Source organism: Myotis myotis, unplaced genomic scaffold, assembly GCF_014108235.1.
Source record: "Myotis myotis isolate mMyoMyo1 unplaced genomic scaffold, mMyoMyo1.p scaffold_m19_p_6, whole genome shotgun sequence".
Classification (NCBI taxonomy): domain Eukaryota; kingdom Metazoa; phylum Chordata; class Mammalia; order Chiroptera; family Vespertilionidae; genus Myotis; species Myotis myotis.
This window is the reverse complement of record NW_023416368.1, coordinates 3,141,424-3,166,731: the sequence shown is the minus strand read 5'-3', so window position 1 is coordinate 3,166,731 and position 25,308 is coordinate 3,141,424. Positions and strand designations below refer to the sequence as shown.

At 45.3% G+C, this 25,308-nt stretch overlaps 1 protein-coding gene across 2 annotated transcripts in view; it reads right to left on the bottom strand.

The window, feature by feature from the left end:
* The window catches only part of RSPH10B (radial spoke head 10 homolog B), a 33,552-nt gene extending 8,666 nt beyond the window's left edge, over nucleotides 1-24,886 (bottom strand). The window contains exons 1-16 of one of the 2 annotated variants that reach the window (XM_036313013.1): nucleotides 24,538-24,886; nucleotides 22,853-23,167; nucleotides 22,246-22,321; nucleotides 20,530-20,598; nucleotides 19,079-19,252; nucleotides 17,133-17,218; nucleotides 15,853-15,973; nucleotides 12,474-12,650; nucleotides 11,176-11,332; nucleotides 9,837-9,958; nucleotides 8,557-8,746; nucleotides 7,502-7,616; nucleotides 6,343-6,422; nucleotides 6,096-6,244; nucleotides 2,124-2,231; nucleotides 501-644 (exon numbers count right to left, since the gene is read on the bottom strand). In XM_036313013.1, coding sequence (XP_036168906.1) covers nucleotides 501-644; nucleotides 2,124-2,231; nucleotides 6,096-6,244; nucleotides 6,343-6,422; nucleotides 7,502-7,616; nucleotides 8,557-8,746; nucleotides 9,837-9,958; nucleotides 11,176-11,332; nucleotides 12,474-12,650; nucleotides 15,853-15,973; nucleotides 17,133-17,218; nucleotides 19,079-19,252; nucleotides 20,530-20,598; nucleotides 22,246-22,321; nucleotides 22,853-23,103 — 2,019 coding nt within the window. In that variant the 5' untranslated portion in view covers nucleotides 23,104-23,167; nucleotides 24,538-24,886. Of the gene's footprint in view, nucleotides 1-500; nucleotides 645-2,123; nucleotides 2,232-6,095; nucleotides 6,245-6,342; nucleotides 6,423-7,501; nucleotides 7,617-8,556; nucleotides 8,747-9,836; nucleotides 9,959-11,175; nucleotides 11,333-12,473; nucleotides 12,651-15,852; nucleotides 15,974-17,132; nucleotides 17,219-19,078; nucleotides 19,253-20,529; nucleotides 20,599-22,245; nucleotides 22,322-22,852 lie in introns of both variants that reach the window. The other variant, XM_036313012.1, reaches the window with a different exon arrangement.
* Between the last annotated feature and the right edge of the window lie 422 nt (nucleotides 24,887-25,308).

Below are 25,308 nucleotides of genomic sequence, written 5' to 3'. Positions count from 1 at the left end.
GCCCATCCACAACTGGTTTGTCTCAATTTGCCTCAGCATTGGGTCCTTCAGTGAATTACTGCCACGGCCCTGCTCCACTGAGGCCTGGCAGGGAGGCCTGCCTGGGCCCAGCCCGGTGAGCAGGCCCCATCCTCAGGGCCCCCTCCAGCACCTCGTGCACACTCAGGAGCTGTCCCTTAGCGCCTGGGCTCTGCGACAGATCCCCCCCCCCCCCCCCCCGCCAACACTAGGTGACTTAACAAGCATCTCAGGGGTTCTAAGACTCGTGGCCACCCAGTGTGTTTGCGGGCACTCTGACCTTCGTTACAGTAGCGCCTATTGGGGGCTAGGAGACGGCTTCCTGGGGTGTGACTAGGAAACCCATTTCTCTAACTTAAAAAAGAAAAACAACATGTGAAAAGAAGTCTTCAGTCATTTCCAGAAGGGTTACAAAAGCCCAGGATAGTTTTAAGGGTGGTGACCCATTCCAGAATGAAACCACCCCTTGCTCCAAATTCTACCTTGTCTGTTGGCAGATACGCGATCCCAGCTCTGTTTCCAGTGAAGTCATCGCATAGGCCACTTACATGGGATTTGGTCATTTGGTCAGTAACAGAGATGGATGCGAAGCTCAAGAGAGCCTCAAAGAATTCCAAGAACACAAGCTGAAATAGAAGAAATTAGAGTCTCATTCATCCTGACACACCTGGAGGCGGGTCAGCGCTCACCTCGGCGTTTGTTTCTCTGCTCCAGAGACCACCACCCCCTCCTCAGGGCTGAAGGATCCGGGGTGTACACGAGGTTGCAATCAAACCTACAGCATTTAAGAGGCCTATTCTATGTTCTATTATTCCATCTGTAAGCCGCTTCTCTACTTTGATGAAGACATTTTATAACAGCTAATGGAGGGCCGTCATTTTCCAGTGTTTCCTTTTTTCTTAAGTAGAAAAGTGGCACCCAGAAACCAAGTGTCGAGTGTGTTACCCACTTGGCAGCCATCCTGTCCCCCTCCCCACACCCACGTGGCCCCGACACGGGCCTGCAGAGTGCGTGCACCTGGGGCTGGCTGGCTCGGACTTTGTCCAGCTGTTGGTCCTGAGCCCAGGGCCCTTTTGAGTCTGAGCTGGAACAGGCCCCTAATTTGACCAGAGGCTCCAGGCCGGCCTCTACCTGCTTCCAGGAGCAAGAACCTTGCTTCCAGGGAAGACCCAAAACTTGGTTCTTCCAGTCGGTCAGCATGCCCGCAGCACCAGGGTCCCTGGTCTGACAGTTTGCTGAGACCTGCCCAATGATGGGTCTAGCTGGAAAAAGGAGACATTTGCCTGCTGCAAGAAACACTAACAATTAAAGACACATACCTAACTCAAAGGAGGAGGAGACCAATCAGCATCTTTGAGTATATGACATGTATACCACAGAACATATACATGAATTCAATTGCTAAATAAGCTATCCATGAAACAGCATGGTAGTTTCATATTCTTTTGACTTTGGTCATTGTTTCCTTGTAGAGAGCGCCTGGGAAGGCACACGCGCATTTCTTTAATTATCGTCACCTGAAGCCAGTGGCGTTGGCAAAGCCACATCCTGGAAACACGCTTTGCCAAAAGGCAGGAGTGTTGTCAGCTTGACCTTCAGCCCAGGTGCCAGGGGGTGGGTTTTGTTATTTAAATCCAGCCAAGCACCAGGAATACCCAAGAATGCACATAATCTCCTTTGTCTTGACTTTTAATAAAACTTCCTGTTTTTTGCTGTATAAAATAAACACGCTGTATTGGCTCTGGGTCCCTGTCCCTGACTCTGCATCAGAAGACAGCTGTCCCACCTGGCCCCAGCTTTTTCCTTCCATCTCTGTGTCTGTCTCTTTCATTTTCTCAATCCCCAGCCACCCCTACTCAGGAACTGGACCACTCTCTAGCCGCACTGGACGCGTAGAAGAGAGAAATATTTACATTTCCTGACATCTGAAGTCTTCGTTTTAATCTTAATCTCTAGTTTTTTAATACAATCAAGGATACACACACACACACACTTATAGTTTTGCATGGGTTAGAATTCTTTTCAATCAAATCTTGGTTCTAGTATCCAATGCAAAACAAACAGCCTGAATGGGACCTATACCACTGAGCCACCTCACTACAGACCTCAAGTTCCAAGTTGCAGTCAATTCCATCATACATGAAAGGATTGTCTTCCGCTATGACCTCCACAAATTTGGTTGATGTTAATTCCTTATTTATCATTTTAAAGTCCTATAAAAGAAACAACCAATCAAACATAAGGAACTATAATTACAAACATCTCTGTTTTTTGGGGGGGTTTTTTGTTGTTGTTTTTTTAATATATTTTATTGATTTTTTACAGAGAGGAAGGGAGAGAGATAGAGAGTTAGAAACATCAATGAGAGAGAAACATCGATCAGCAGCCTCCTGCACATCTCCCACTGGGGATATGCTCACAACCCAGGTACATGCCCTTGACCGGAATCGAACCTGGGACCTTTCAGTCCGCAGGCCAACGCTCTATCCACTGAGCCAAACCGGTTTCGGCAACATCTCTGTTTTTTACGTCAATTTATATCAGTACAACGCTGTAAGAAAATATACCAGAAATGGGTATCTTGAAAACTGATAGTTTTGTGAAGCATTCTGGATTCACATTGGTAGTTACCTCTTCTCCTAACCTAATCCTTCAAAAGTAACAATGAAGCCCTAACCGGTTTGGCTCAGTGGATAGAGCATCGGCCTGCAGACTCAAGGGTCCCAGGTTCGATTCTGGTCAAGGGCATGTACCTTGGTTGCACACTACCCAGTGGGGAGTGTGCAGGAGGCAGCTAATCGATGTTTTTCTCTCTCACTGATGTTTCTAACTCTCTATCCCTCTCCCTTCCTCTCTGTAAAAAATCAATAAAATATATATGTAACAGTGAAGATTTTAAGGGACATAAACACAGGACAGAGAATGGGAAAGTGGGTGATCCAGATGTGAGACAGCAACCCACTCTGCAGGTGGGGAAGTGGGGACAGGGGACTCAGCAGAGCAGAGGAATAGGAGCTCAGGGAGGCTGGAGGCAAGGCAGGTCCCCTGTGGGGGAGAGGCACACAGCAGGTAGGGCTGACACAGGAAGACTCCCTGGGAGTTGAGGCAAAGACCTTTCCACCTCTAAGCTGAAGAGAGGCTTGGTCTCAGATACTGAACCAGAGAGCACATGGCCTGGAAAACACGTGGTCCCCTAAAGTCACAGAGCTGCTGAAACAGGACGCGGAAGTGCATCCTGGGAGGCTCCTCCCTCCACACCGACCCCCCCCCCTCCCCTCCCCTCTAGGAACGGTGAAAACCAGGTTTATGAACCCCAGGTGGTAGGAGAAATCCTCCCTTGAAAAACTGTACATCAAGAGATCAATACCGAGCCCTAGCTGGGTGGGCTCAGTGGATGCAGCGGTTCTCAACCTGTGGGTCTCGAACAATGAAAATACATCCTGCATATCAGATATTTACATGACGATTCATAACAGTAGCAACATTACAGTGATGAAGTAGCAACGAAAATAATTTTATGGTTGGGGGTCACCACAACATGAGGAACTGTATTAAAGGGTCGCGGCATTAGGAAGGTTGAGAACCACTGGATAGAGTGTCGGCCTATGGACTGAAGGGTCCCGGATTCCATACAGTCAAGGGTACATGCCAGGGTTGCAGGTTCGATCCCCAGTAGGGGGTGTGCAGGAGGCAGCTGATCAATGAGTCTCTCATCATTGATGTTTCTATCTCTCCCTCCCTCTTCCTCTCTGAAATCAATAAAAAAAAATTAAAAAAAAAATAAGAGATCAATATCTACAGATAATAGTGTCAACAATAAATAAAATAAAAAACTTCATTTTCCCATTATCATTATACCCCCCAAAACACAGGGTATACACGGAATAACCTCCATTCAGGAAGGGAGAACATGGTAAAAAAAAAATACGGGAAAATACAATAAACTTTCCTTTTCCTCTTGAGTTTCATAAATGATGTCTTGTCTGACAGTTGAAGCAAAAATTATAACACTGTCTGATGTGGTTCTAAACTAAAGAGGAAGTATCAATTATAAGTGGTGGGGGTGAAGAGACGTAAAGGGAAGCGGGGTTTCTGTACTTCACTATATTAGTAAAATGATGACATCAAAATGAAATTCTAAAACCTTCCAAGTGACCCACAGGAAGACAAGGTAAAAGAAAGCAGAGAAATGAAAAACAGAAGAAACAAAATAACTGAAAAAAGAAACAGCAGACTTACACTAACATATCAGTAACTACATTAAATGTAAATGGTCTATCACCAATTAAAAGACAGATATTGGCAGACATTGCTGGTGTGGGTGTAAAATGGTCTGACCACTTCAGAAAATATGTTGGTGGTTTAAAAAATTTTTAAATATTTATTACAAAACCCAACTATAATCTTGCACATTTACCCCAGAGAAATGAAAACTGTCCACAGTACACAATTGTTCATACTGTCTTTATTCATTACAGCCACAAACTATAAACAACCCAAATGTCCATAGGTGAATGCATAAACAAATCTTCGTGGTGTGTCCATCAAACGGAATGCTATCAGCAATAAAAAAGAACTGTTGCCCTGACCTGTTTGGCTCAGTGGATAGAGCGTCGGCCTGCGGACTGAAGGGTCCCAGGTTCGATTCTGGTCAAGGGCATGTACCTTGGTTGCGGGCACATCCCCGGTGGGGGGCGTGCAGGAGGCAGCTAGCTGGTCAATGTTCCTCTCTCATTGATGTTTCTAACTCTCTATCCTTCTCCCTTCCTCTCTGTAAAAAATCAATAAAATATATTAAAAAAAAAAAAAAAAAAAAAAAAGAACTGTTGCCTAGCTGGCGTGGCTCAGTGGTTGAGTGTCAACCTAGGAACCAGGAGTTTATAGTTCGATTCCCAGTCAGGGCACTAGCCCAGGTTGTGGGCTCAATCCCCATTTGGGGGCATGCAGGAGGCAGCCGATCAATGATTCTCATCATTGATGGTTCTATTTCTCAATTCCTCTCTGAAATCAATAAAAATAAATTTTTTTAAAAAGAAAGAAAGGCTCTAGCCAATTTGGCTCAGTGAATAGAGCACTGGCCTTCGGACCAAAGGGTCCCGGGTTCGATTCCAGTCAAGGGCACATACGTTGGTTGCAGGCTCCTCCCTGGCCCGGGCCCTGGTCGGGGTGCAGGCAGGAGACAACCAATTGATATGTTTCTCTCACATTGATGTTTCTGCCTTTCTCTCTCTCTTCCACTCTCTGTAATAATCAATGGAAAAATATCCTCAGGTGAGGATTTTAAAAAATAATAATTAAAAAAAATCACATACTTTATAAAAAAACGATTTTCCTATAGACACTAGACTGTCAGTTTTTCATATACACACAACACTTAAATTTCTTAAAGCACTCTATCCCCTATTAGTATCCAATTCTTTCAGTTTTAGCATGTATCTTTCCACAAGCATAAATCAAAAGTATCAGGAAACAAAAGCTACCAATATTTAGTATGGAAATGCTGTGTAAATTAGATGCTCTCACTACTTCCCAAACTGATAACTTTTGTAAATTACTTTTTGAGGACTGGTAATTTTTTTTAAATATATTTTATTGATTTATTTTTTTTACAGAGAGGAAGGGAGAGGGATAGTTAGAAACGTTGATGAGCGAGAAACATCTATCAGCTGTCTCTTACACACCCCCCACTGGGGATGTGCCCGCAGCCAAGGTACATGCCCTTGACCGGAACCAAACCTGGGACCCTTCAGTCCGCAGGCTGACGCTCTATCCACTGAGCCAAACCGGTTACGGGAATGACTGTAATTTTTTTAAGTGGCATTCATCCCCGTTCCTTTAACCGCACGGTCAGCATCAGTAAAGATATCGGGGCCCCCACTGCACCGTCCCCTGCGTGGGAGCATAGTGGTGGGCACTCCGTTTCCACCCATTCCCTGCCACAGCCCCGTGGAATTACTCCTTTCTGCCCAAAGAGACCCGGGAGACGTTCCTTGGCTGTGAAACCCATCCCAGATCTTCCCCTCGCCGTTTGCGCACCGTCTGGCATACGCTTCCTTTCATTAAAATCATTTGCTTACTTTGAGCATCCAGAGGAAGTGCCTCATCTTCATGGCGGGCTCGTGGGGCGGCACTGTGCTCGGCCTGCAGTGCGCCATGTAAATCTCCCAGCACATGTCGATGTAATTCATCGAGTAGAGGGACCGCTGTGGCCCACTGAATAAACTGCCTAGAAATACCACAGAAAGGTAAACACGCAAAGCATGGTTCCAACATTACACTTTGAAGAAATAGTGCTGAATAGAATCCTGTTGGTTCTGTGTTTACCTTTTACATGGCAGGCGTTGGGATGAATGTTCTCTGTCATCAGTTTTGTGAAACACAGAAAGAGCGAGGGGCTTCTGTGTCTGTGATTAAAAAGATATGATCACTCCCCCTTCCAAGAGGTGGGTCCCCCCCTATGGGCTCGGGAACTGGCTTCTAACAAGCAGGGTATAGAAAGGGAAAAATAGTGAGTGTCCGGGAGACAGTGCAGCTGTCATCGCTGTAACCAGGTGGTCAAGGTGAACATCACCAGTAATGAGACAGTGATGTCAGATTCCCTGATAGGATGTGACGGGAAGCACAGCTCACCTCCCTGATATTCTTCCGCAAAACCCCTAGGCTCAGTGGAATGAGGGGAAAGCTCTGCAGACCAAAATCGAGGGATATTTTATATTAACTGACCGATTTTCTTCAAAAGTGTCAGGTCGTAGAAGACAAAGTCTGAGAAACTATCACAGATTGTAGGGGACTAAGCTATGTCAACTTTCCACAATGTGGGATCCTGGATTGAATCCCGGAACAGAAACGGGACAAGGGTGGGAAAATTCAGGGAAATTCCAATAGAGTCTGTAATTTACTTAGTGGCACTACAACCATGGTAGTTCCTTAACTTCCATACGTGCACCTTGGTTCTGCAAGATGCTATCCGGGGAAGCAGTGAGGGGTCTGCACGTCAATTTTGCTCCAAGAGAGACAGGAAGTTCTGGCCGAAGGTAACGTTGGTTGTGACTATTTCTGAGTAAAACCCTGAGAGCTATTTGCAGGTACTGACACATGACGAGTCACATCTGAAGGGTTCCACGTTTAAAGCTGGTATCTGATGGTTTTGTGGTTAATATTTTTGTGTCGAGCCCTTAAGTTCTAGAGTTTGTGAAAATAATGATGAGAATGACAAAGACAAGAGGCCAGCCCTCGCTGGGCGGTTCTGCTGGTTGGAGCATCGTCCTGCGTACCAAAAGGTGGCGGGTTCGATTCCCGGTCAGGACCTGTACCCAGGCTGCAGGTTGGATCCCCGGACAGGAGACAACTGATCAATGTTTCTCTCTCTCTCTCTCTCTGAAACCAATTTTTTAAAAAATAAAGAAAGAAAAGAGGACAAATGTAACTGCCAGAACGGCCAGCTCTGCCTGCGTCCTCTCCCAGGGTCCAGAAGTAGACTTACTGGTATTCTTTGTGATGAATGTGGTAAGCCAGCTGCAGGAGATAGGTCAGAAATATTCTCAAAAGTATTTTTGTAAATGGAGAATGAATCTCTTCAACTGGTATGCCACTGTATTCTGGAATAAGAAAATTGAAGAGGATGATTAGTATTTTCTAGAATCTTCTCTTTTATTTTCTCCTGCTACACAATCCCAAGCAGTGAGTACTTTTCTTCCTAGAGAATACTCGGAGCTGTATATCCGCATCCACCTAAAAATCAAGTCCCACTCGAAAGATCTTTATCTAGTCACTTTACACAAGAAACTTTCAACGTCTCGTGTCCCAATGTGTTTCCAAGTTTTCTGAGCCTAATTTGATTAATGCTGATAATTCTAAATGGATTCCAGGTCTATTTTAAACACTCAAATTTGAAGTGAGTAGTTCTAATATTTTATTTTTCAAGTAGATAACTGGAGGCTTTCAGTCCTGCCTCCCGGAATTCAGCTGAGAGGAGTAAAACCTTCAAAGTCATTAAATTTACTGCATGAACTTTTTAATTTGAAATCGAGACCAAGCCCAAGACTACCTGACGCCTTTTCTAGGCTATTCTAAGCCGTTCGTTCTCCCTGACACCCTCTGCTTCCTACCCGACAATTTAGCATGTTTTTACTATAGATCAGAGGTAGGCAAACTTCTCTGCAAAGGGTCAGGCTTTGTGGGCCAGTCTCTGCCACAACCACTCAGTTCTGGTGTTTTAGGGCAGAAGCCGCCACAGACAATAGGTACAGAAATGGGCATGGATGTGTTCCAATAAAACTTTATTTATAAAAACAGGCAAGGAGCCCCTGCTTTGCTGACCCTCCCAGCTGTAGATGGCCATGGGGTTGCTGTTACATCACCAGATGCCTCTTCAAGTGCATTTTAAGCACCTTGAGCAGAAAGATGCCACGTGCTGATTTCTGCAACACCCCTCCCAGCCTCTGCCTTCACCCCTCAACACCTCCTAACTGGGTTCCTGGTGACAAGCTGTCACACTACTCTTTGAACTGAGAGGTGTGCCAGGCCTGGAGTACTCACCACTTATTACCCTGTCCATGTCGGCGAGAGTTATTTTATGGTGGTGAAATTTGCAATCCTTTAGAAACCTCCAGAACTGAAGCTTCGTCATCAGAAAGGTGTTATCCGGGGACCGCTCACATCCTAGGCTGCTGTAGAAGCTGTAAATTCTCCTTAATTCTGTAATATTTCTTAAGATAGCATATTCTACCTGAAAGGAGAAAGCCATGCATATCTTAATCTTGCCCGATGAGAACAAAAGCAGAGAAACACCTGTTTGCTAGATTAATGCGATGACACAGGGGAAGTAGGAGCATTCACCTCTGGTCACTGAGAGAGCTCAGCGAGGACTGTATTCTCCCCGCCCGACCCCAGGCCAACAGCATGCAATTTCTGAGTGACAGAAAACGTGCGGTCATCTGGACAGGGGAACCCCTTTCTTGCTGCTCGGTGCTAGCAGCCCGTCTGAACGGCAGCAACCAAATTCTCTCGTCTACAGATCAATATCCCGCAGGAGCACAGGCACAAAAATCCTCAACAAAAGACTAGCAAATCGAATCTCGCAACATATTTAAAAATATAGCATGTCCACACCAAGCGGGGTTTATCCTGGGGTTGCAAGGCCAGTTCAACCTTTGAAAAGTCAGTCCGTGTAAGTCACCGTATTATTCACTAGGAAGAAAGGACACGTGATCGCATCAATGCATTTGACAAAACGCAACATCCATTCCTGACGGACACCCTCAGCAAACTGGGAGCGGGAAGGCATGGTGAGGAGGGGAACTGACAGAGGCAGGTTGGAAGGAGGGCTGGATGTCAGGGGATCGATTAACCAGTGACACTGACTGACAGCAAAGGCAGCTGTTTGGATGGGAAAGGATAGGCATATACAGCCAGGAGGCTGCGGCTTGCTCCAGCTGAGACGAGAATGATCCAGACCCGGCTCAGGAAAAGACACCCACGCTTTGGCAAAATGATTCTGAGAACAGATAATAAAGACATATAATCCTGAGAAAACATCAGATATACCCAAACAAGGGACAGAACTGACCAGTGCCCTTCAAAAGTCTCAAAGTCCGGGAGACGGAGGAGCCGTGACAGACTGGAGGAGGTTAAAGGGATGGGGAGGACCAGGCTGGGTGGGACCCGGGCGGGACCCTGGAACAGAAGAGGGCATCAGGAGAGCTGCTGAAATACAAAGTCTATACTAGTGTCCGTCAACTGTCATTAAAAAGTCAATTCTCTAAAAAAAAAATATTTAAGCCTAAATACAAATCTGGAACAGTGCGAAAGGTTCTTACCTGCTTCTTTTCCTCCGGTTGCTCCCCCTTAGGGTACATGTTTAGCAACAAAGTTAGGTCCAGCTCGATGCTCGAGCCTAGCACGGATGTACTTTCACTGCCGTTAAGCCTTCGGATAATCTCTAGCAAATGGAGGCAAACACAGGGGATAACGTGACAGGCAATGTTGACATTTTTCAGTGCTATGCCAAAATAATTTCCCACAGACGTGTGATACAAGAGCATTCCAAAATCCCACTAAACAGATGATGTACTATGGCATTGTACACCTGAAACCAGTATCATTTCATTAACCAACTAGAGGCCCGGTGCACGAATTCATGCACAGACGGGGTCCCTCTGGGTCAGTGGTTCTCAACCTTCCTAATGCCACGACCCTTTAATGCAGCTCCTCATGTTGTGGTGACCCCCAACCATAAAATTATTTTCGTTGCTACTTCATAACTGTAATTTTGCTACTGTTATGAATGGTCATGTAAATATCTGATATGCAGGATGTATTTTCAGTTACAAATTGAACATAATTAAAGCATATTGATTAATCACAAAAACAATATGTAATTATATATGTGTTTTCCGATGGTCTTAGGCGACCCCTGTGAAAGGGTCGTTCGACCCCCAAAGGGGTCGCGACCCACAGGTTGAGAACCGCTGCTCTGGGTGGTCTGCAGGGATCCGGTCGAAACCCGCAGTCCAAAGCCGCCTGCAGCTCCTACCTGCTGCTACTGCTCATCCCAGCCCCACTGTGCCTGCCATGGGCTCACGCCCAATCAGTCCTGATCAGGAGAGCCTCATGCTGCCGCAACAGCACTCACCAGCCATGAGCCCTGCATCTGGCGCCCTCCCAAGAGGAGTGGCCTGTGGGATCAGGCTGAAATCGGCTCTCCAACATCCCCTGAGGGGTCCCGGATTGCGAGAGGGCACAGGCCAGGCTGAGGGACCCCACCAGGGAGGGACCACAGGAGGGCTCCAGGGTATGTCCGGCCCATCTCGCTCAGTCCCGATTGGACGGACCCCAGCAGCAAGCTAACCTACCAGTCGGAGCATCTGCCCCTGGTGGTCAGTGCATGTCATAGCGAGCGGTTGAGCTGCCTTAGCATATCATTAGCATATTACACTTTGGTTGTTCTGTTCTGCCATTCGGTCTATTTGCATATTACCCTTTTATTATATAGTTGGATGTCACCCCAGGACATTCAGTAAATGAATAAATAGGCAACTGAGAGAGCAGTTGCTCCCAGGAAGCTTCTGCCTTCTGCGGGGTGAGGGGTGTTGTGATGAGTGGAGCAGTGGAGAACGCAGGCCCATGAACTCTCAGCCGGCAGGGGGACCTCCTTACCGGCACTGGAAGACCCTTCATACTGGCTCTCGAGGACAGACACAGCAGACGGGTCTTGGTAATGTACTAATTCGTTGTCGAGACTTAGAAATTCCGCTATGTGGTCATCGGAGAAAGGGCCAGTATACACGCGTCCATTCTTGAAAGTTAATCGGCCCTGCAGATAGAAAGGTAACTTGTGAAGTTTAGGAAAAAAGTTCCTTAGAAAGCCATTGGTAAATGTACATCAAAATCTTTCTCAAGAATTTGGAGTTTTGCCCTGGCCGGCTTGGCTCAGTGGTTAGAGAGTCAGCTCGCAGACAGTGGTGTCTCGGGTTCAAATCCCGGTCAAGGGCATGTCCTGGGTTTCGGCTTTGATCCCCGGCCCCAGTCGGGCTGTGTGAAGGAGGCAACCAATTGGTATGTCTCTCTGACATCGATGTTTCTCTTTCTCTCTTCCCTCATCCCCTCCCTCCCGCCCTTCTACTCTTTCTAAAAATCAATGGGAAAAAATATCCCTGGGTGAGGATTAACAAACCAACAAAGAGTTTTGAGTTTCTGTTTGTTTTTAAGATATGCACTTAGTCCACACATAATCAGGTTCCTAGACTCTCACGTCACTGCAGAAATCCTCCTCCTCCTGATTCTCCTTCTCTTCGCCCCTCTCTTCTTGCTGTATCTGCCTCACAACCTCTCCCCAATTGTAAGTACCCCTAGGTCACAGGATGTGTCTTATTAAACTATGCTAATGGCCAGCAGAGTGCCCATCACAGAAAAGGGACTCTCTTGGTATTTGTCAAACCCAGACCATTTGTCAGTCTGATTCAGAGATGGGCAAATGACCCAATTCAGTTCAGTGAATCTCAAGATGTTTGTGGAAAGCTTCTTGAAAAAGAGATTCTGCTCCCCTTCTACTTAGTGTGGGATGTGGATGTGAAGGCAGGAACCACAGCAGCCATCTTGCAATCATGAGGGAGGGGCAGTGTAAGGGTGAAACTGACATGGCAGGGGACATCATGGATAGACAGCGAAAACCTGGCAACACTGAATTGCTGAATCAAACCAACATAGAAGCCCATGTTATTTTTTATAATTTATAGAAGATTAAGCTAGATTTTCTACAACCAAAACCACACACACACACACACAACCTCTAAATATCAGGAAACTATGTTGGTGATTATTTTTAAATTTGTGTAATCGTCTGAAAAAAGCAATAAGTTATCCTATGCAAATTGCATAGAGAATGGCACGCCTTGTACTGTGTTTCAAGTGCTTTACATAGTCCTTAAAATGTGACCTCACAGACCTGTACTCACCATGCCATGTTTTTTATTGGAAACCCACTCCCCCTCATATATGGCTCCACTGGCGTAGTAAAACTTCCCGTGGCCATGACGACATCCATCTACAAAGTTCCCTCTGTATTCGTTTCTCAAAGGATACTGGGTGTTGGGGACTCTCTTTAGAAACCATGTGTGTGTCCCTAAACCATTCTGAAAAGGAAGGAAATGCCCATGAGAAATGTTCAAGATATTTCCTCTTTGTACTTGAATCTGTTGACAGTTAGGTGTGGGTTAAAAACAATGACTTATTTGAAGGGGCAAAGAACATGGACTTCAGGGTCTCAGCTCAGCTACTTCCTAACTAGCCTTCTACCTCAGGCAAATTATTGAAGCCTTTGTCTTTCGTCTGTAAAATGGAAATAATATCTTCCCTGCAGGTTGGGTGCAAAGACTGAAGATAGAAAGTGCCTGACTTGATAGTGATTATTTTAGTTATTATCTTTAATTTTATTTTTAACGTGCAGATTGATACAAAAAAAAAAATCCTACTTTCCAGTGGTAACCTCAACTAAGCCCTAAACATGTATACACCTGACAACAGAGCTTCAAAATATATGATGGATCCGGAAGGAGAAATAGACAAATCTTCAATTAAACCTGGACACTTCAACACTCTCTCTTAGACATGGATATAAAAAGTAGACAAAAAATGGGTGATGACCTGGAAGACCTGAACAATCACAGTGATCTAGCTGACATCTGGGGAACATTCCACTCCGCAAAAGCAGAAACACATCTCGCATCCACCAAGACAACCATTGTCTGGGCCATAAGATAGGCATATTTAAAAGGAATGCGATCATACAAAGTGTGTTCTTGGACTACAGTGGAACTAATAAACTATAAAATCAACAATAGAAAGATATCTGGAAAAATCCCCAAATATTTGGAAATGAAACAACATACTTCAAAATAATTTATAGGCTAAAGAGTAAGTCACGGGGAAATTAGAAAATATTTTGAACTGAACAAAAATTAGAACATAGTGTATCAGAATCTGTTGGGTACAGACAAAGCAGTGCTTAGAGGGAAAAAGCCTGTAGTATTAAATGCTTATATTAGAAAAGAAGAACTGTACCCAATTAGTAAGGCTCCCACCTTATAACTCTAGGAAAAGAAGAGCAAATAAAACCCAAAGTGTGCAACAATAATAGCAAAGAGCAGATATCAAAGTGAAAACTGAAAGACATCAAAGAAAATAAATAAAATTAAAATTGGCTCTGCGAATTTTAATGACATTGGTACACTTCTAGCAAGACTAGTGAAGAAAAACAGAAAAAGAAAAATTGCTAGTGTCAGAGGAGGGGACATCCCTATGGCTCCTCTGTATATTAAAATAATGAAGTAAATATTATGAACTTTATGCCAACAAATTTAATAATTTATGTGAAATGGACAGATTCCTCCAATAACACAAACTTCCAAAGCTCACTCAAGAATAAAGGAAGCCCTAGCCAGTTTGGTTCAGTGGATAGAGCGTCCCAGGTTCTATTCCGGTCAAGGGCATGTCCCTGGCCCGGGCCCTGGTCGGGGCTGTGCAGGAGGCAACCAATCAATGAGTTTCTCTCACATCGATATTCCTCTCTGTCTTTCCCTCTCTCTCCCACTCTCCCTAAAGATCAATGGAAAAATATCTTCGGGTGAGGATTAACAAAACAAAAAAAAAAAAGAAAGAGCCCTGACTGGTTTGGCTCAGTGGATAGAGCGTCAGCCTGCGGACTGAAAGGTCCCAGGTTTGATTCTGGTCAAGGGCATGTACCTTGGTTGCAGGCACATTCCCAGTAGGAGGTGTGCAGGAGGCAGCTGACCGATGTTTCTCTCTCATCGATGTTTCTAACTCTCTATCCCTCTCCCTTCCTCTCTGTAAAAAAAAAGAAAAGAAAAGAAAATTATAAATAAAAAAAGAATAAATGAATAGCACATTATTTACTAAAGAAATACATTTTATAGCTAATATGTAGTTATTTATAGTTACTCTTCCCACAAAAATAACTCCAGGCCCACAGGCTTTACTGGCATATTCAACTAAACAACCAAGAAGAGATAATACCAATTTTACAAACTCTTCCAGAAAACTTTCCAAGTCATGTTATGAGGCCAACATTACCCTCATTACTAAAAGCTTAGAAAGATATGAGAAAAGAATATTCTAGATCAGTGGTTCCCAACCTGTGGGTTGCGAGCCCTTTGGGGTCGAACAACCCTTTCACAGGGGTCGCCTAAATACATCCTGCATATCAGATATTTACATTACAATTCATAACAGTAGCAACATTACAGTTATGAAGTAGCAACAAAAATAATTTTATGGTTGGGGGTCACCACAACATGAGGAACTGTATTAAAGGGTCGCGGCATTAGGAAGGTTGAGAACCACTGCTCTAGATCAATATTCCTCATGAACGTAGACACAAAACTTCTCAACAAAGCTTGTGGAAATGGAATCCAGCAAGGCATGAAAAGGATAACAGCATCATGACCAAGCTGGGTTTATCCCAGGAATGCAAGGTTGGTTCAACATTTGAAAATCAACCAATGTAATTCAACATATCAACAGGCAAGAGAAGAAAATCCACATGATCATCTGACTAGAGGCAGGAAACACTTTAGACATCTTCAACATCAATTCGTGATAAAACTGTAAGCAAATTAAAAATTAAAGAGAGCTCCCTCAACCTGATAAAGGGCATCTATGAAAAACCGAGAGCTGGGAGAGCTAACATCACACTTGATAGAGGACTGAATTCTTTCCCACCAAGGTCAGGAACAACGCAAGGATGTCTGCTCTCTCCACTCCTGTTCAGTATCACACTGGAGGTCTCAGCCACACAATCAGCAAGAGAAAAACAATGGCACTCATTGAAAGGAAATACAATACAAGGTTGACTATAGGCAATATGATGTCTCAATTTTTTAAGTCCCAAGGAATCTACAAGAAAGTGACTAGAACTATTATGTGCTTTTAGCAAAGTTCCTGGTTACCAGATTAATATATACAAGATATCATCAGAAAAATCCTAGCAATATAAACCATATAAAATTAACCATAGAAAGTACATTGCTTCTAACATATAAATAATGGTCTCAGGCCTCACAGATACCGTGTGCCTTTTGGGTTCACCAATAGTAGAATAGAATCTAATTTGTGTGGAAGACCTTTCGAGCAAACCAAGTAATAAAACAGCGTTACAAACATCTGGTTTAGACCAGGAAATTGTAAGTTGAGTTTCTAAATTTAGCATAACTTGAATTTCAGACTGCCATACAACACCATACCAAATAATATATGTGCTGGGGATCAGCAGAGCGTCCACCTCTGGGTATATTCTGCTAAAACCAGCTGGCGGAGTACCTGGACACCATTCTCCCACTGACCACTGTACTCTTCGTTAGTTGTCAGCCATTTCATCGTGCCTTCCCCATGGCGCATGTTGTTTTCCCACTGCCCTTCGTACATATTTCCAGATTTATAACTAGGAAAAAAACACAAAATACCCCACAACAATTCAAAACAATCCGTTACCTTTACTAATACTTTCTCTTAAGACATTCTCCCTGTACTCTTATGAAGAAATCCAACTCTCTCATGCATACAATCTACTCTGACTTAAATTCAAAGGATGAGTATGTGGTTGGTAAAGAAAAAAAAAAAATCACCTTAGGAGGTAGAATAAATTACTTTATTAAACTTTCTGATCATCTAATAGTAACAAAGTGAATAAGGGCAGTCATTTTAAATCTTTTTAAAAAAAATTATTTTTATTGATTTCAGAGAGGAAGAGAGAGGGAGAGAGAGAAACATCAATGATGAGAGAGAAGCATTGATCGGCTGCCTCCTGCATGCCCCACATTGGAGATCGAGCCCACAACCTGGTCATGTGCCCTGATAGGGAATTGAACCATGACCTCCTGGTTCATAGGTCCACACTCAACCACTGAGTCACGCCAGTGGGCCTAAATCTTTAAAAATAATTCCTTGGCCATAGCTGGTCTTGCTCAGTGGGTAGAGCATTGGCCCACAGACTGAAGGGTCCCAGGTTCGATTCCAGTCAAGGGCACATACCTTGGTTGCAGGCTCAATCCCCTTGCCCTGGGGCCTGTGCAGGAGGTAACTAATCGATGTGTCTCTTTCATATCAATGATTCTCTCTCTTTGTCTCTCCCCCTCCCTTCTACTCCCTCTAAAAATCAATGGAAAAATATCCTTGGGTGAGGATTAACAAAAATAATAATAATTCCCTGGAGTATTATAATTAGGTGATATTGCCCACAAATATTTTGACTTTATCAGCTCAATCTAAAAATCAAGCAAATATGTCAAATTCTTCAGAAAATGTAACCTATATCATGGACATCCATGAGTAATAGAGAGAACAAAGGAAGGCCATTTTTACATAGAATAAAGGAAAACAGAATGATTGGACAACATTTAATATGATGCTTTTCTACATTTTCTGTAGAATATTTTCATTACCGTGGGGTTATATTGGGTTAATTGGAATACTCCACTCGCTTCTATAGAAAATGCATTCCCTGTGATTCCTGCCTCTTATCTTCCCAGAGCCTCGGTGAGCACCATCTGGGTCCCCGCACACTTTCTGCCCAGACCCCGGAGGGGGAGGGGGGTACCTACCGTCTTATCCCCCAGCCCTTCTTGATGTTGTGAACCCAGTCCCCCTCGTAGCACGAGGTACCCTCTTCATTGTAATAAATGGAGCCCTGAAATAAATAATGTCATTTTTGTAAAAAAAATCAAGCCTCAAAAGACAATGTTTTTTTATAGGTGAAAATAAAAATATACTATAAATTTAAGGAGCCTAAACCATACAGAAGTCAAACATCACACTAAAGCAAGACACACAATCTGTGATGCTTCTGTTTCGCAGTCGAGAATATGGTAAAGTGTCCGCCGAGGGAGACTGAGATAATGTCACAAACCAGTTACTCCTTTTTTTAAAAAAAAATATATATTTTACTGATTTTTTTACAGAGAGGAAGGGAAAGGGGTAGAGAATTAGAAACATCGATGAGAGGGAAACATCAATCAGCTGCCTCCTGCACACTCCCCACTGGGTATGTGCCTGCAACCAAGGTACATGCCCTTGACCGGAATTGAACCTGGGACCCTTGAGTCTGCAGGCGGGCGCTCTATCCACTGAGCCACACCGGTCAGGGCAAACCAGTTACTCCTTACAAAGTGCCACTTGAGGGCATGAACATTCCTCACATTCAGTAGACTCATTATCTTCATAACTATCAGTCAGATAAGTGCCTAAAGAAATCCTGCTTTGTCACCTAAGTAATAGTAGCACCTTTCATGTAACTGAAGGCCACTCACTTATGCACCAAAACCCCTTTCCTTTATCCATTGGGACACCTTACTTAGCTCGCTCCTCTAGGGGACTGACCACAGTGCAAGGCATCCAGATCTACACTGAGTGGCCTCAAATTGCTTGCTTGTTCGCTGGTGTGAGTGTGCGCGCGTGTGTGAGTGTGAGGGTGTGATTTTTCCATCTTCCTCATTGTCAAGCTAACTTGTGTCTTCTTGCAGACATTCAGGTGCCTCTGTGGAGAACTGACTGCCCCAACCCCTCCCATATATTCGAAGTGATCTGCAATGAGCTAAAAACCAAGCCAAACAAACAACACAACCGAACAGTCTCAATCTCAGTAAAGTGATGATTATCATGGTAAACTTCTTATGGCATTTTCTAAAAACACTGCTGCAGTATTTGATCGTCCCATACCAAAGCCAAGAGTTGTACCAAAAAACAACCATCTTGCTTAAAAGTGAATATAACCTACACTTGCAGGTGCGGATGCAAACGGTGTGGCCCCCGTGGAAAACAGCTTGGTGGCGGTTACAAATGTTAAAACGTCAAGGTACCGCGTGACCTAGTGATTCCACTCCTAGATATATACCCAAGAGACCTGCGAGCAAGTCCCCAGGTGACCCTCCGTGTACATTCACGGCAGCACTGTGCACAGGAGCCAAAGGATGGAAGCAGCGCAAGTGTCCAGCAGCAGGTGAATGGATAAACAAACCGTGGCTCATCCTCACAGTGGAATATTATTCAGCCGCACAAAGGAGCCAAGTACCTACAACAGGGAAGGACCTCAAAAACATGATGCTGAGCAAAAGAACCAGACACAACGGGTCACACATTGTATGGTTCTATTTCATACAAAATGTCCAGAATAGGTAAACCGATAGAAAAAAGCAAGTTGCTGAGATTGGGGCTGGGGAGGGGGGGCGAGGGGGGAGGAGTTGGGGGGGGAGTGGGTGAGGGGCGCGGTGGAAGAGGGCTATGGAGTAACTACCTAATGGGCACGGGGTTTATTTTGGAGTGATGAAATGTTTTAAATGTTTTGGGACAAGAAAGAGGTTGTGTTTGCACAACACTGAGAATGTACTAAATGCCACTGAATTGCTCACTCTAAAATGGTTTATCTCCGGGGATGTGAATGTCACCGCAATAAACAAACAGTGGATCTGATCTACCTTCACAGCCCCCACTTCCCGCCTGCGGGTTTGTTCATCCCAGGCACAGAGGGCCGTCACGTGGCGGCCTCACCCACCTTCCCGTGCCTCTTGCCCTGGCACCAGTGGCCGATGTAGGACACGGGCTGCGTGCTGCACCTGAACACACCAAAGCCGTTCCGCATGCCGTTGATCACTTCTCCCTCGTAGGTGCTGCCGTCCGGCCATGTGTACACGCCCTGGTTCATGGGGATGTTCTTCACAAACTCCCCCTGGGGCAAAAAGGCCGAAGGAGTCAGAAAGCAGGCAGCGAGCGGTTCCTGAGCCTGGGGGGGTCTGAGACACGTCCTCGACTCCCCCTCTATACCTGTCTCTTCTCCCATGGAAACACGCAACTACCGCCCCCGCTTCCACCCTCCTCCTTCCTTCGCTACACAGCCCGTTCTTTTGCCCTCGCCCGGTCCCTCCACTGGGTAGAAGCCCAGGCAGAAGAACGTATCTGGACGGCGGTGTGTAGACCAGTGACGGCGAACCTTTTGAGCTCGGCGTGCCAGCATTTTGAAAAACCCTAACTTAACTCTGGTGCCGTGTCACATATAGACATTTTTTTATATTTGCAACCATAGTAAAACAAAGATTTATATTTTTGATATTTATTTTATATATTTAAATGCCATTTAACAAAGAAAAATCAACCAAAAAAATGAGTTTGTGTGTCACCTCTGACACGCAGGTCATAGGTTCGCCATCACTGGTGTAGACGGAGCTCGGAGCAGCAAGCAGGGACACCCGGCCTGGGGAACATGGATTCCTGGAAGCCATCCCGAGGGAGGCTGTGAGTGGGAGTTGACACCGAGCCCTCTCTTGGAGGGCAGTTTGGTTCTAGCAAATGATTTAAAAATACATCTTCCGCCCTAACCAGTTTGGCTCAGTGGATAGAGCATCCGCCTGCAGACTCCAGGGTCCCGGGTTCAATTTCCGTCAAGGGCATGTACCTTGGTTGCGGGCACATCCCCAGCGGGGAGTGTGCAGGAGGCAGCTGGTCGATGTTTTCTCTCATCGATGTTTCTAACTCTCTATCCCTCTCCCTTCCTCTCTGTAAAAAAATCAATAAAATATATATTTTTTTAAAAAATACATCTTCCCCTCGGCCCAGCAAGATGGGTCAAGAGAGTTGCCCATAGTGTAAAACAACCAGCCAGCAAAAACAGGGAGACCTGCATGGATGCCTATGGTTTGATCTCGAAGAAATGAACATACAGAAGAGAGTGTATGAGAAACTGCTTGTAAAAGGTAGGAGAAGCCCAGGACACGCAGGTGTGCTGTCCTTGCACACAACACAGAACCTTCTAGAACCAGTGACACTGCTAACAATACCAGAGAGCCCCGGGCCGTAACCAGTTACTTTTCACCTACATTCTTTGGTTCTGTGGGTTCCTTTAACCCATGTGCTGAATTACGTTTATGAAAGTAGTACGTTTAGTTGTGGGAATCTGACCATTAAGTCTCATAATTATAGTTTAGAACTACGACATATTATATGCTTTACCTCATATTTCACTCCATCGGCCCAAATGTAAGTCCCATGTCCATGCATGAGTCCTTCTGAAAACATACCCTTCAAAACAGAATGACGACAAACCCTTGGGACCAGGCACTGATGTCACACGACAGCTTCCTCCCCCGTCCACCCGCACGAGCACGACCATGCTTGTCCACGCGTTCGCAACAGTGGCAGAGCCCACCTTGAGCCGGCCCCACACTGGCATCTATCCTGTTCTAAAAAGGGTCTGAGGAGGGTCCGGAAAAATCCAGTTCCCTACAACTTACACTATAGGCAGTCGTGGACAGTTGTTAAATGGAAGCCTGAATTCAATCTGTGTCTGCATTTTGAGAGTTTTTGTGACACAGGAAATTGAACATGTTGTATGTTAAGGGGGAAAAATTCAGGGAACTAAAACTCATGCCTGTGGCCCCAACCACAAAAATTTGTGATCCTATAATAATCACATATTTCTCTGATAATATGAATGAATGAATGAATGAATGAATGCCCTCACGGTGGCATTACTAATAAAGGCAAAAAATGAAAATGCCCCCAAAGTATCCAACAAGTATGGCACAGTTGAATTAGAACACTATGCAATGTTTAAAGTAATTATTGTGGCCCTAACCAGTTTGGCTCAGTGGATAGAGTGTCGGCCTGCGGACTGAAGGGTGCCAGGTTCGATTCCAGTCAAGGGCATGTACCTTAGTTGCGGGCACATCCCCAGTAGGGGGTGTGCAGGAGGCAGCTGATCGATGTTTCTAACTTTCTAACCCTCTCCATTCCTCTCTGTAAAAAAATCAAATAAAATATATTTTTTAAAAAATCTTTAAAAAAAAGTAATTATTGTGGAAGAGGGAATGGGGACTTAGTTTTTGACAGGTATAGAGTTTGTTTGGGGATGATGAACAAGTTCTGGGACCGGACAGAGGTGAAGGTTGTACAACCCGCTAAGTGCACCTAATGCCACTAAACTGTACAATTGCAAATGGTTGAAATGATACATTTTATGTTATGTATGTTTACCACAATGAGACAATTAAGTTATGACACCATGTGACAATACAAAGAAGGATTCAGAAGCGAAAAAAGATCCAAGATGTTATATACAAAATGAATATACCCAGCCCTGGCCGTATGGCTCATAAGTTAGTTGGAGCATCGGTCCCATACACCAAAAGGTTGTGGGTTCGATTCTCAGTGAGGGCACATACCTAGGTTGCAGACTCAATCCCTGGTCGGGGTGTATATAGGAGGCAACCAATCAACGTTTCTCTCTCACATCAATGTCCCCCCCCCCCCCCCGTTTCTCTCTCTCTAAAATAAATATATCCTCAGGTGAGGATAAAACATTTAAAAAATTTCTTTAAATGAAGATTCCCAGGTGAAAACACTGATACATCCATTTAAGAAATGAAAGGAACATAGCAAATTAAAAACATGTATGGCAAGAGGATGATGATACTGGGTTTTATTCTTCATTCTTTACTGTAGTGACTGACCTTAATGTTTGTACAACAAATAAAGGTCAATAAAAGGACTACTTCAGTTGTGCTGATCCATGTTTTTACCTTAAAATACGTAGACAGTGTTCAAAATAAAATCAGCATTAAGGACTTCCAAGTTCTTTGAAGAACCAGTGGATTTGTCTGATGCAAATCTAAATCTATCATCACCCGGTGCCTTCCTCCCCCCACAGCCCCCGAATGTGTCACTCACGCGGTAGGTGCAGCCTCCCTGGAAGACTGCAAAGCCTTCTCCCTGGTACAGTCCATGGACTTTTTCCCCTTCATAGCTACAGAGAAATGAGACTCAAGGTCATGACGTGAGTGACCCCAAGTGACAGTGGGTCAGATACATAATTAACATGAATGAAGAAGCACTTGTCACATTTATTCAGCCAACAAACACTCCCCGGGGGCCACCGGATGCCTGTCCCCTTCTAAAAGCCAGGCCGAGAACAGTGAACTGTGCCCAAGACTGGAAAGTTCCTGCCTCGGGAGCGTACAGTTCACTGAGGACAGACAATCAATAAGAAACACACGAACAAGAGAATTCCGTATCGAGTTCATTTTTTGTGAAAGAAGTAACCGGGGGAGGAGGCTACCGTACGCAGAGTCAGGGTGGAAGCCTTTCAGAGAACGTGAGAGCTGTACTTGGACCTAAAGGACCTGAGACAAAACATCCATTAGAAGAATCCCGGGAAGAGGACCCCAGTTAGAGGGAACAGCAAGCGCAACGGCCCTGAGGCAGGAAGGAGCCTGAGATCTCAAGTTCAGCAGAGAGGAGAGCAGCAAGCATGGACAATACCGCCCGTTAAGATCACCTTTCAATGATGAGGTTGGTCAGAATGGGGTCTTCATATTGAAGGGCATCTTCTAACTGCTGATTCTCACTTCTGGACTCTCTTTTGGATCCTGGTTCACTTAGTCCCAATTGTGGGACAATGATTGGGGATATTACTTGTCTAGTGGAATTGCCATCTGGCTTGGAAAGCTCCGGATTATCAGAGAGAGATGAGGGAGAGTGGGCAGATTTATCCACTTTTTTGTCTGTTTTTTTCTTTTCTTTCACCATTGCCTTTATTTAAGTGTCAAATTCCTTTGAGAGCTGTTTGTTTCAAGTCACTGATGAGCTTTACCTGAAAAAAAAAATAAAAATTATGTCTCCAAATACTTGAGGGTTTCACTCGTAGCTGAAATGTTAGCTTTACAACCCAATGCCATTACCGTTCTCCTAAAAGCGTGAAAAATTACAATAGGTATTACCAGTTTATAAAAATAATATAGCCTCAATATTACATTGGTTGTTCCTAAATGGTTTTTAAATTGGAAGCACTGTTTACAAATAGTGTCCCAGTAAAGGGTCATCCTGTCCATGAAAAACGGCTACTTAACCTCTGAGGGCTAGCATGCTGCCAGTCCGTGCTGTGAAAGCCCGTCTCCCGTGGCAAAGTGCGCAAAGCTGGATTCCTGCAAGTTACTTGATGTCCTCCCGCCTCAGATACCAAATGGGAATAACAGTACCTTGTTTCCTTGTAAGAATGAAAGAAATGGATGCACGAAGCATTTCCAAAGTATGGGGAAGAGCACACAGTCAGTAATGGAGCGATGATGGCACGCCATTTTCCTGTTTTGGAACTTGAAGTCATTGGCCCCTTACTCCCCATGCCAGCACTAGCACTGCCTGAGCACCCACCCCCTATGTCAGCCAGAAACAGGGTGGTGTCAAGGTGGAGCAGAGGGGTAGGACTCCAAAGCCCTAGTGTCCATGGCCTCTGAAACCGGCCCCACTGAAAGCATCCCAGTCCTGGAGTCCAAGGCACCATCCCTCCTTGTGTGCCCAGAGGATGCAGGGGGTGCCCCACGCCCTCCGCTGCCGGCAGGGCGTCCTCTGAAACTCACCTGCTAGCTCCACCCCTCCTCTAGCGCTCCTACTGTCCTGCTTCTCTCCATTCAAAACCTTCCACTCGCCCTAGCCGGTTTGGCTCAGTGGATAGAGCACCGGCCTGCCAACTGAAGGGCCAATCCCTGCAGGCTCAATGCCTGGCCCCGGTCGGGGGTTCGGATGGGGGAAGCACCCAATCGATGTGTCTCTCACATTGATGTTCCTCTCTCTGTCTCTCCCCTCCCTTCCCCTCTCTATAAACGAATAGAAAAATATCCTCAGGTGAGGAGTAACAATAGATGAATTACTCATTTAAAAAAAAAAATCACTTTCAGTCTCCACTCCCACCCCATTGCTGTCTTAGCTAAGCAAGCTGCTCACATCGAACTCGGCAGGCTTCTACCATATAGGCTTTCCGGTCCCGTATCAGTGAAATCTGAACTGCAAGGCAAGTTTCCTTTCTCCTGGCGTGTTTCTCACTAACTTTTTTCTGTCCTCCCAGGCTTGACACCGCGTTCTCCTGTTTGTTCTTTGCCGCGGCAGCATAAAGGGAGCGTGAATTCTGAGCCCCGGGGTCCCCAAACTTCCTGCCCTTCCCTAAGGCCCTCCTCGCCCACCACGCACCTGCTCAGGTCCTCGGAGGAGGCGGGTCCGTTTGGCGGTTAAGTCCGTCGCAGGGCCTGGGGCGCCGGGAGCTCTCGCGGGGCGCTCACTTGGCTCTCTCTGAACACCAGGCCCAGCCAGGTGATGCACTGCTCCGGCGCGCGCGTCTAAGCCGGGCTGGTCTCCAGGCAACAGCAGGCCCCGCCCCTCCCCATCCTTAAAGGGGCCGAGCTTCCTAGAAGCACGTGTTCTCTGCCCCCTTACTCCAGAACAGTGGTTCTCAACCTTGGCTGCACATTAGAATCACCTGGGAATCTTTTTAAAATCCTGATTTCTGGGGGCCCACCCACCCCATAACAAAGAAACAGAATTTCCGGAGGATGAGGTCCAGAAATCAAGATTTTAAAAAGATTCCCAGGTGATTCCAATGTGCAGCCAAGGTTGAGAACCACTGCTCCTGAAGGTCAGGTGGAAATCTGGAGCTGGATGCACCTGACCTGGGTTCTCCCACCTCCGCTAACTGCCCCGTGACCTCTGTCCCCCTTCCTCTTCACCATAACAGAATAATTAATCCAGGTGTTAGTTTTCCTTTGCGGTGTAAACAAGTTACACAAACTTGCCTAGGGGCTTAAAGCAACACAAACTTACCATCTTACGGTTCTGTAAGTTAGGGGTCCAACAGGGCCGGTTCCTTCTGGCAGCTGCAGGGGAGAGTCTGTTTTCTCACCTCTAGAGTCTGCCTTCCTGCATCTTCCACGTCAGTGGCTGCATCTCCCTGACACAGCTGGGAGA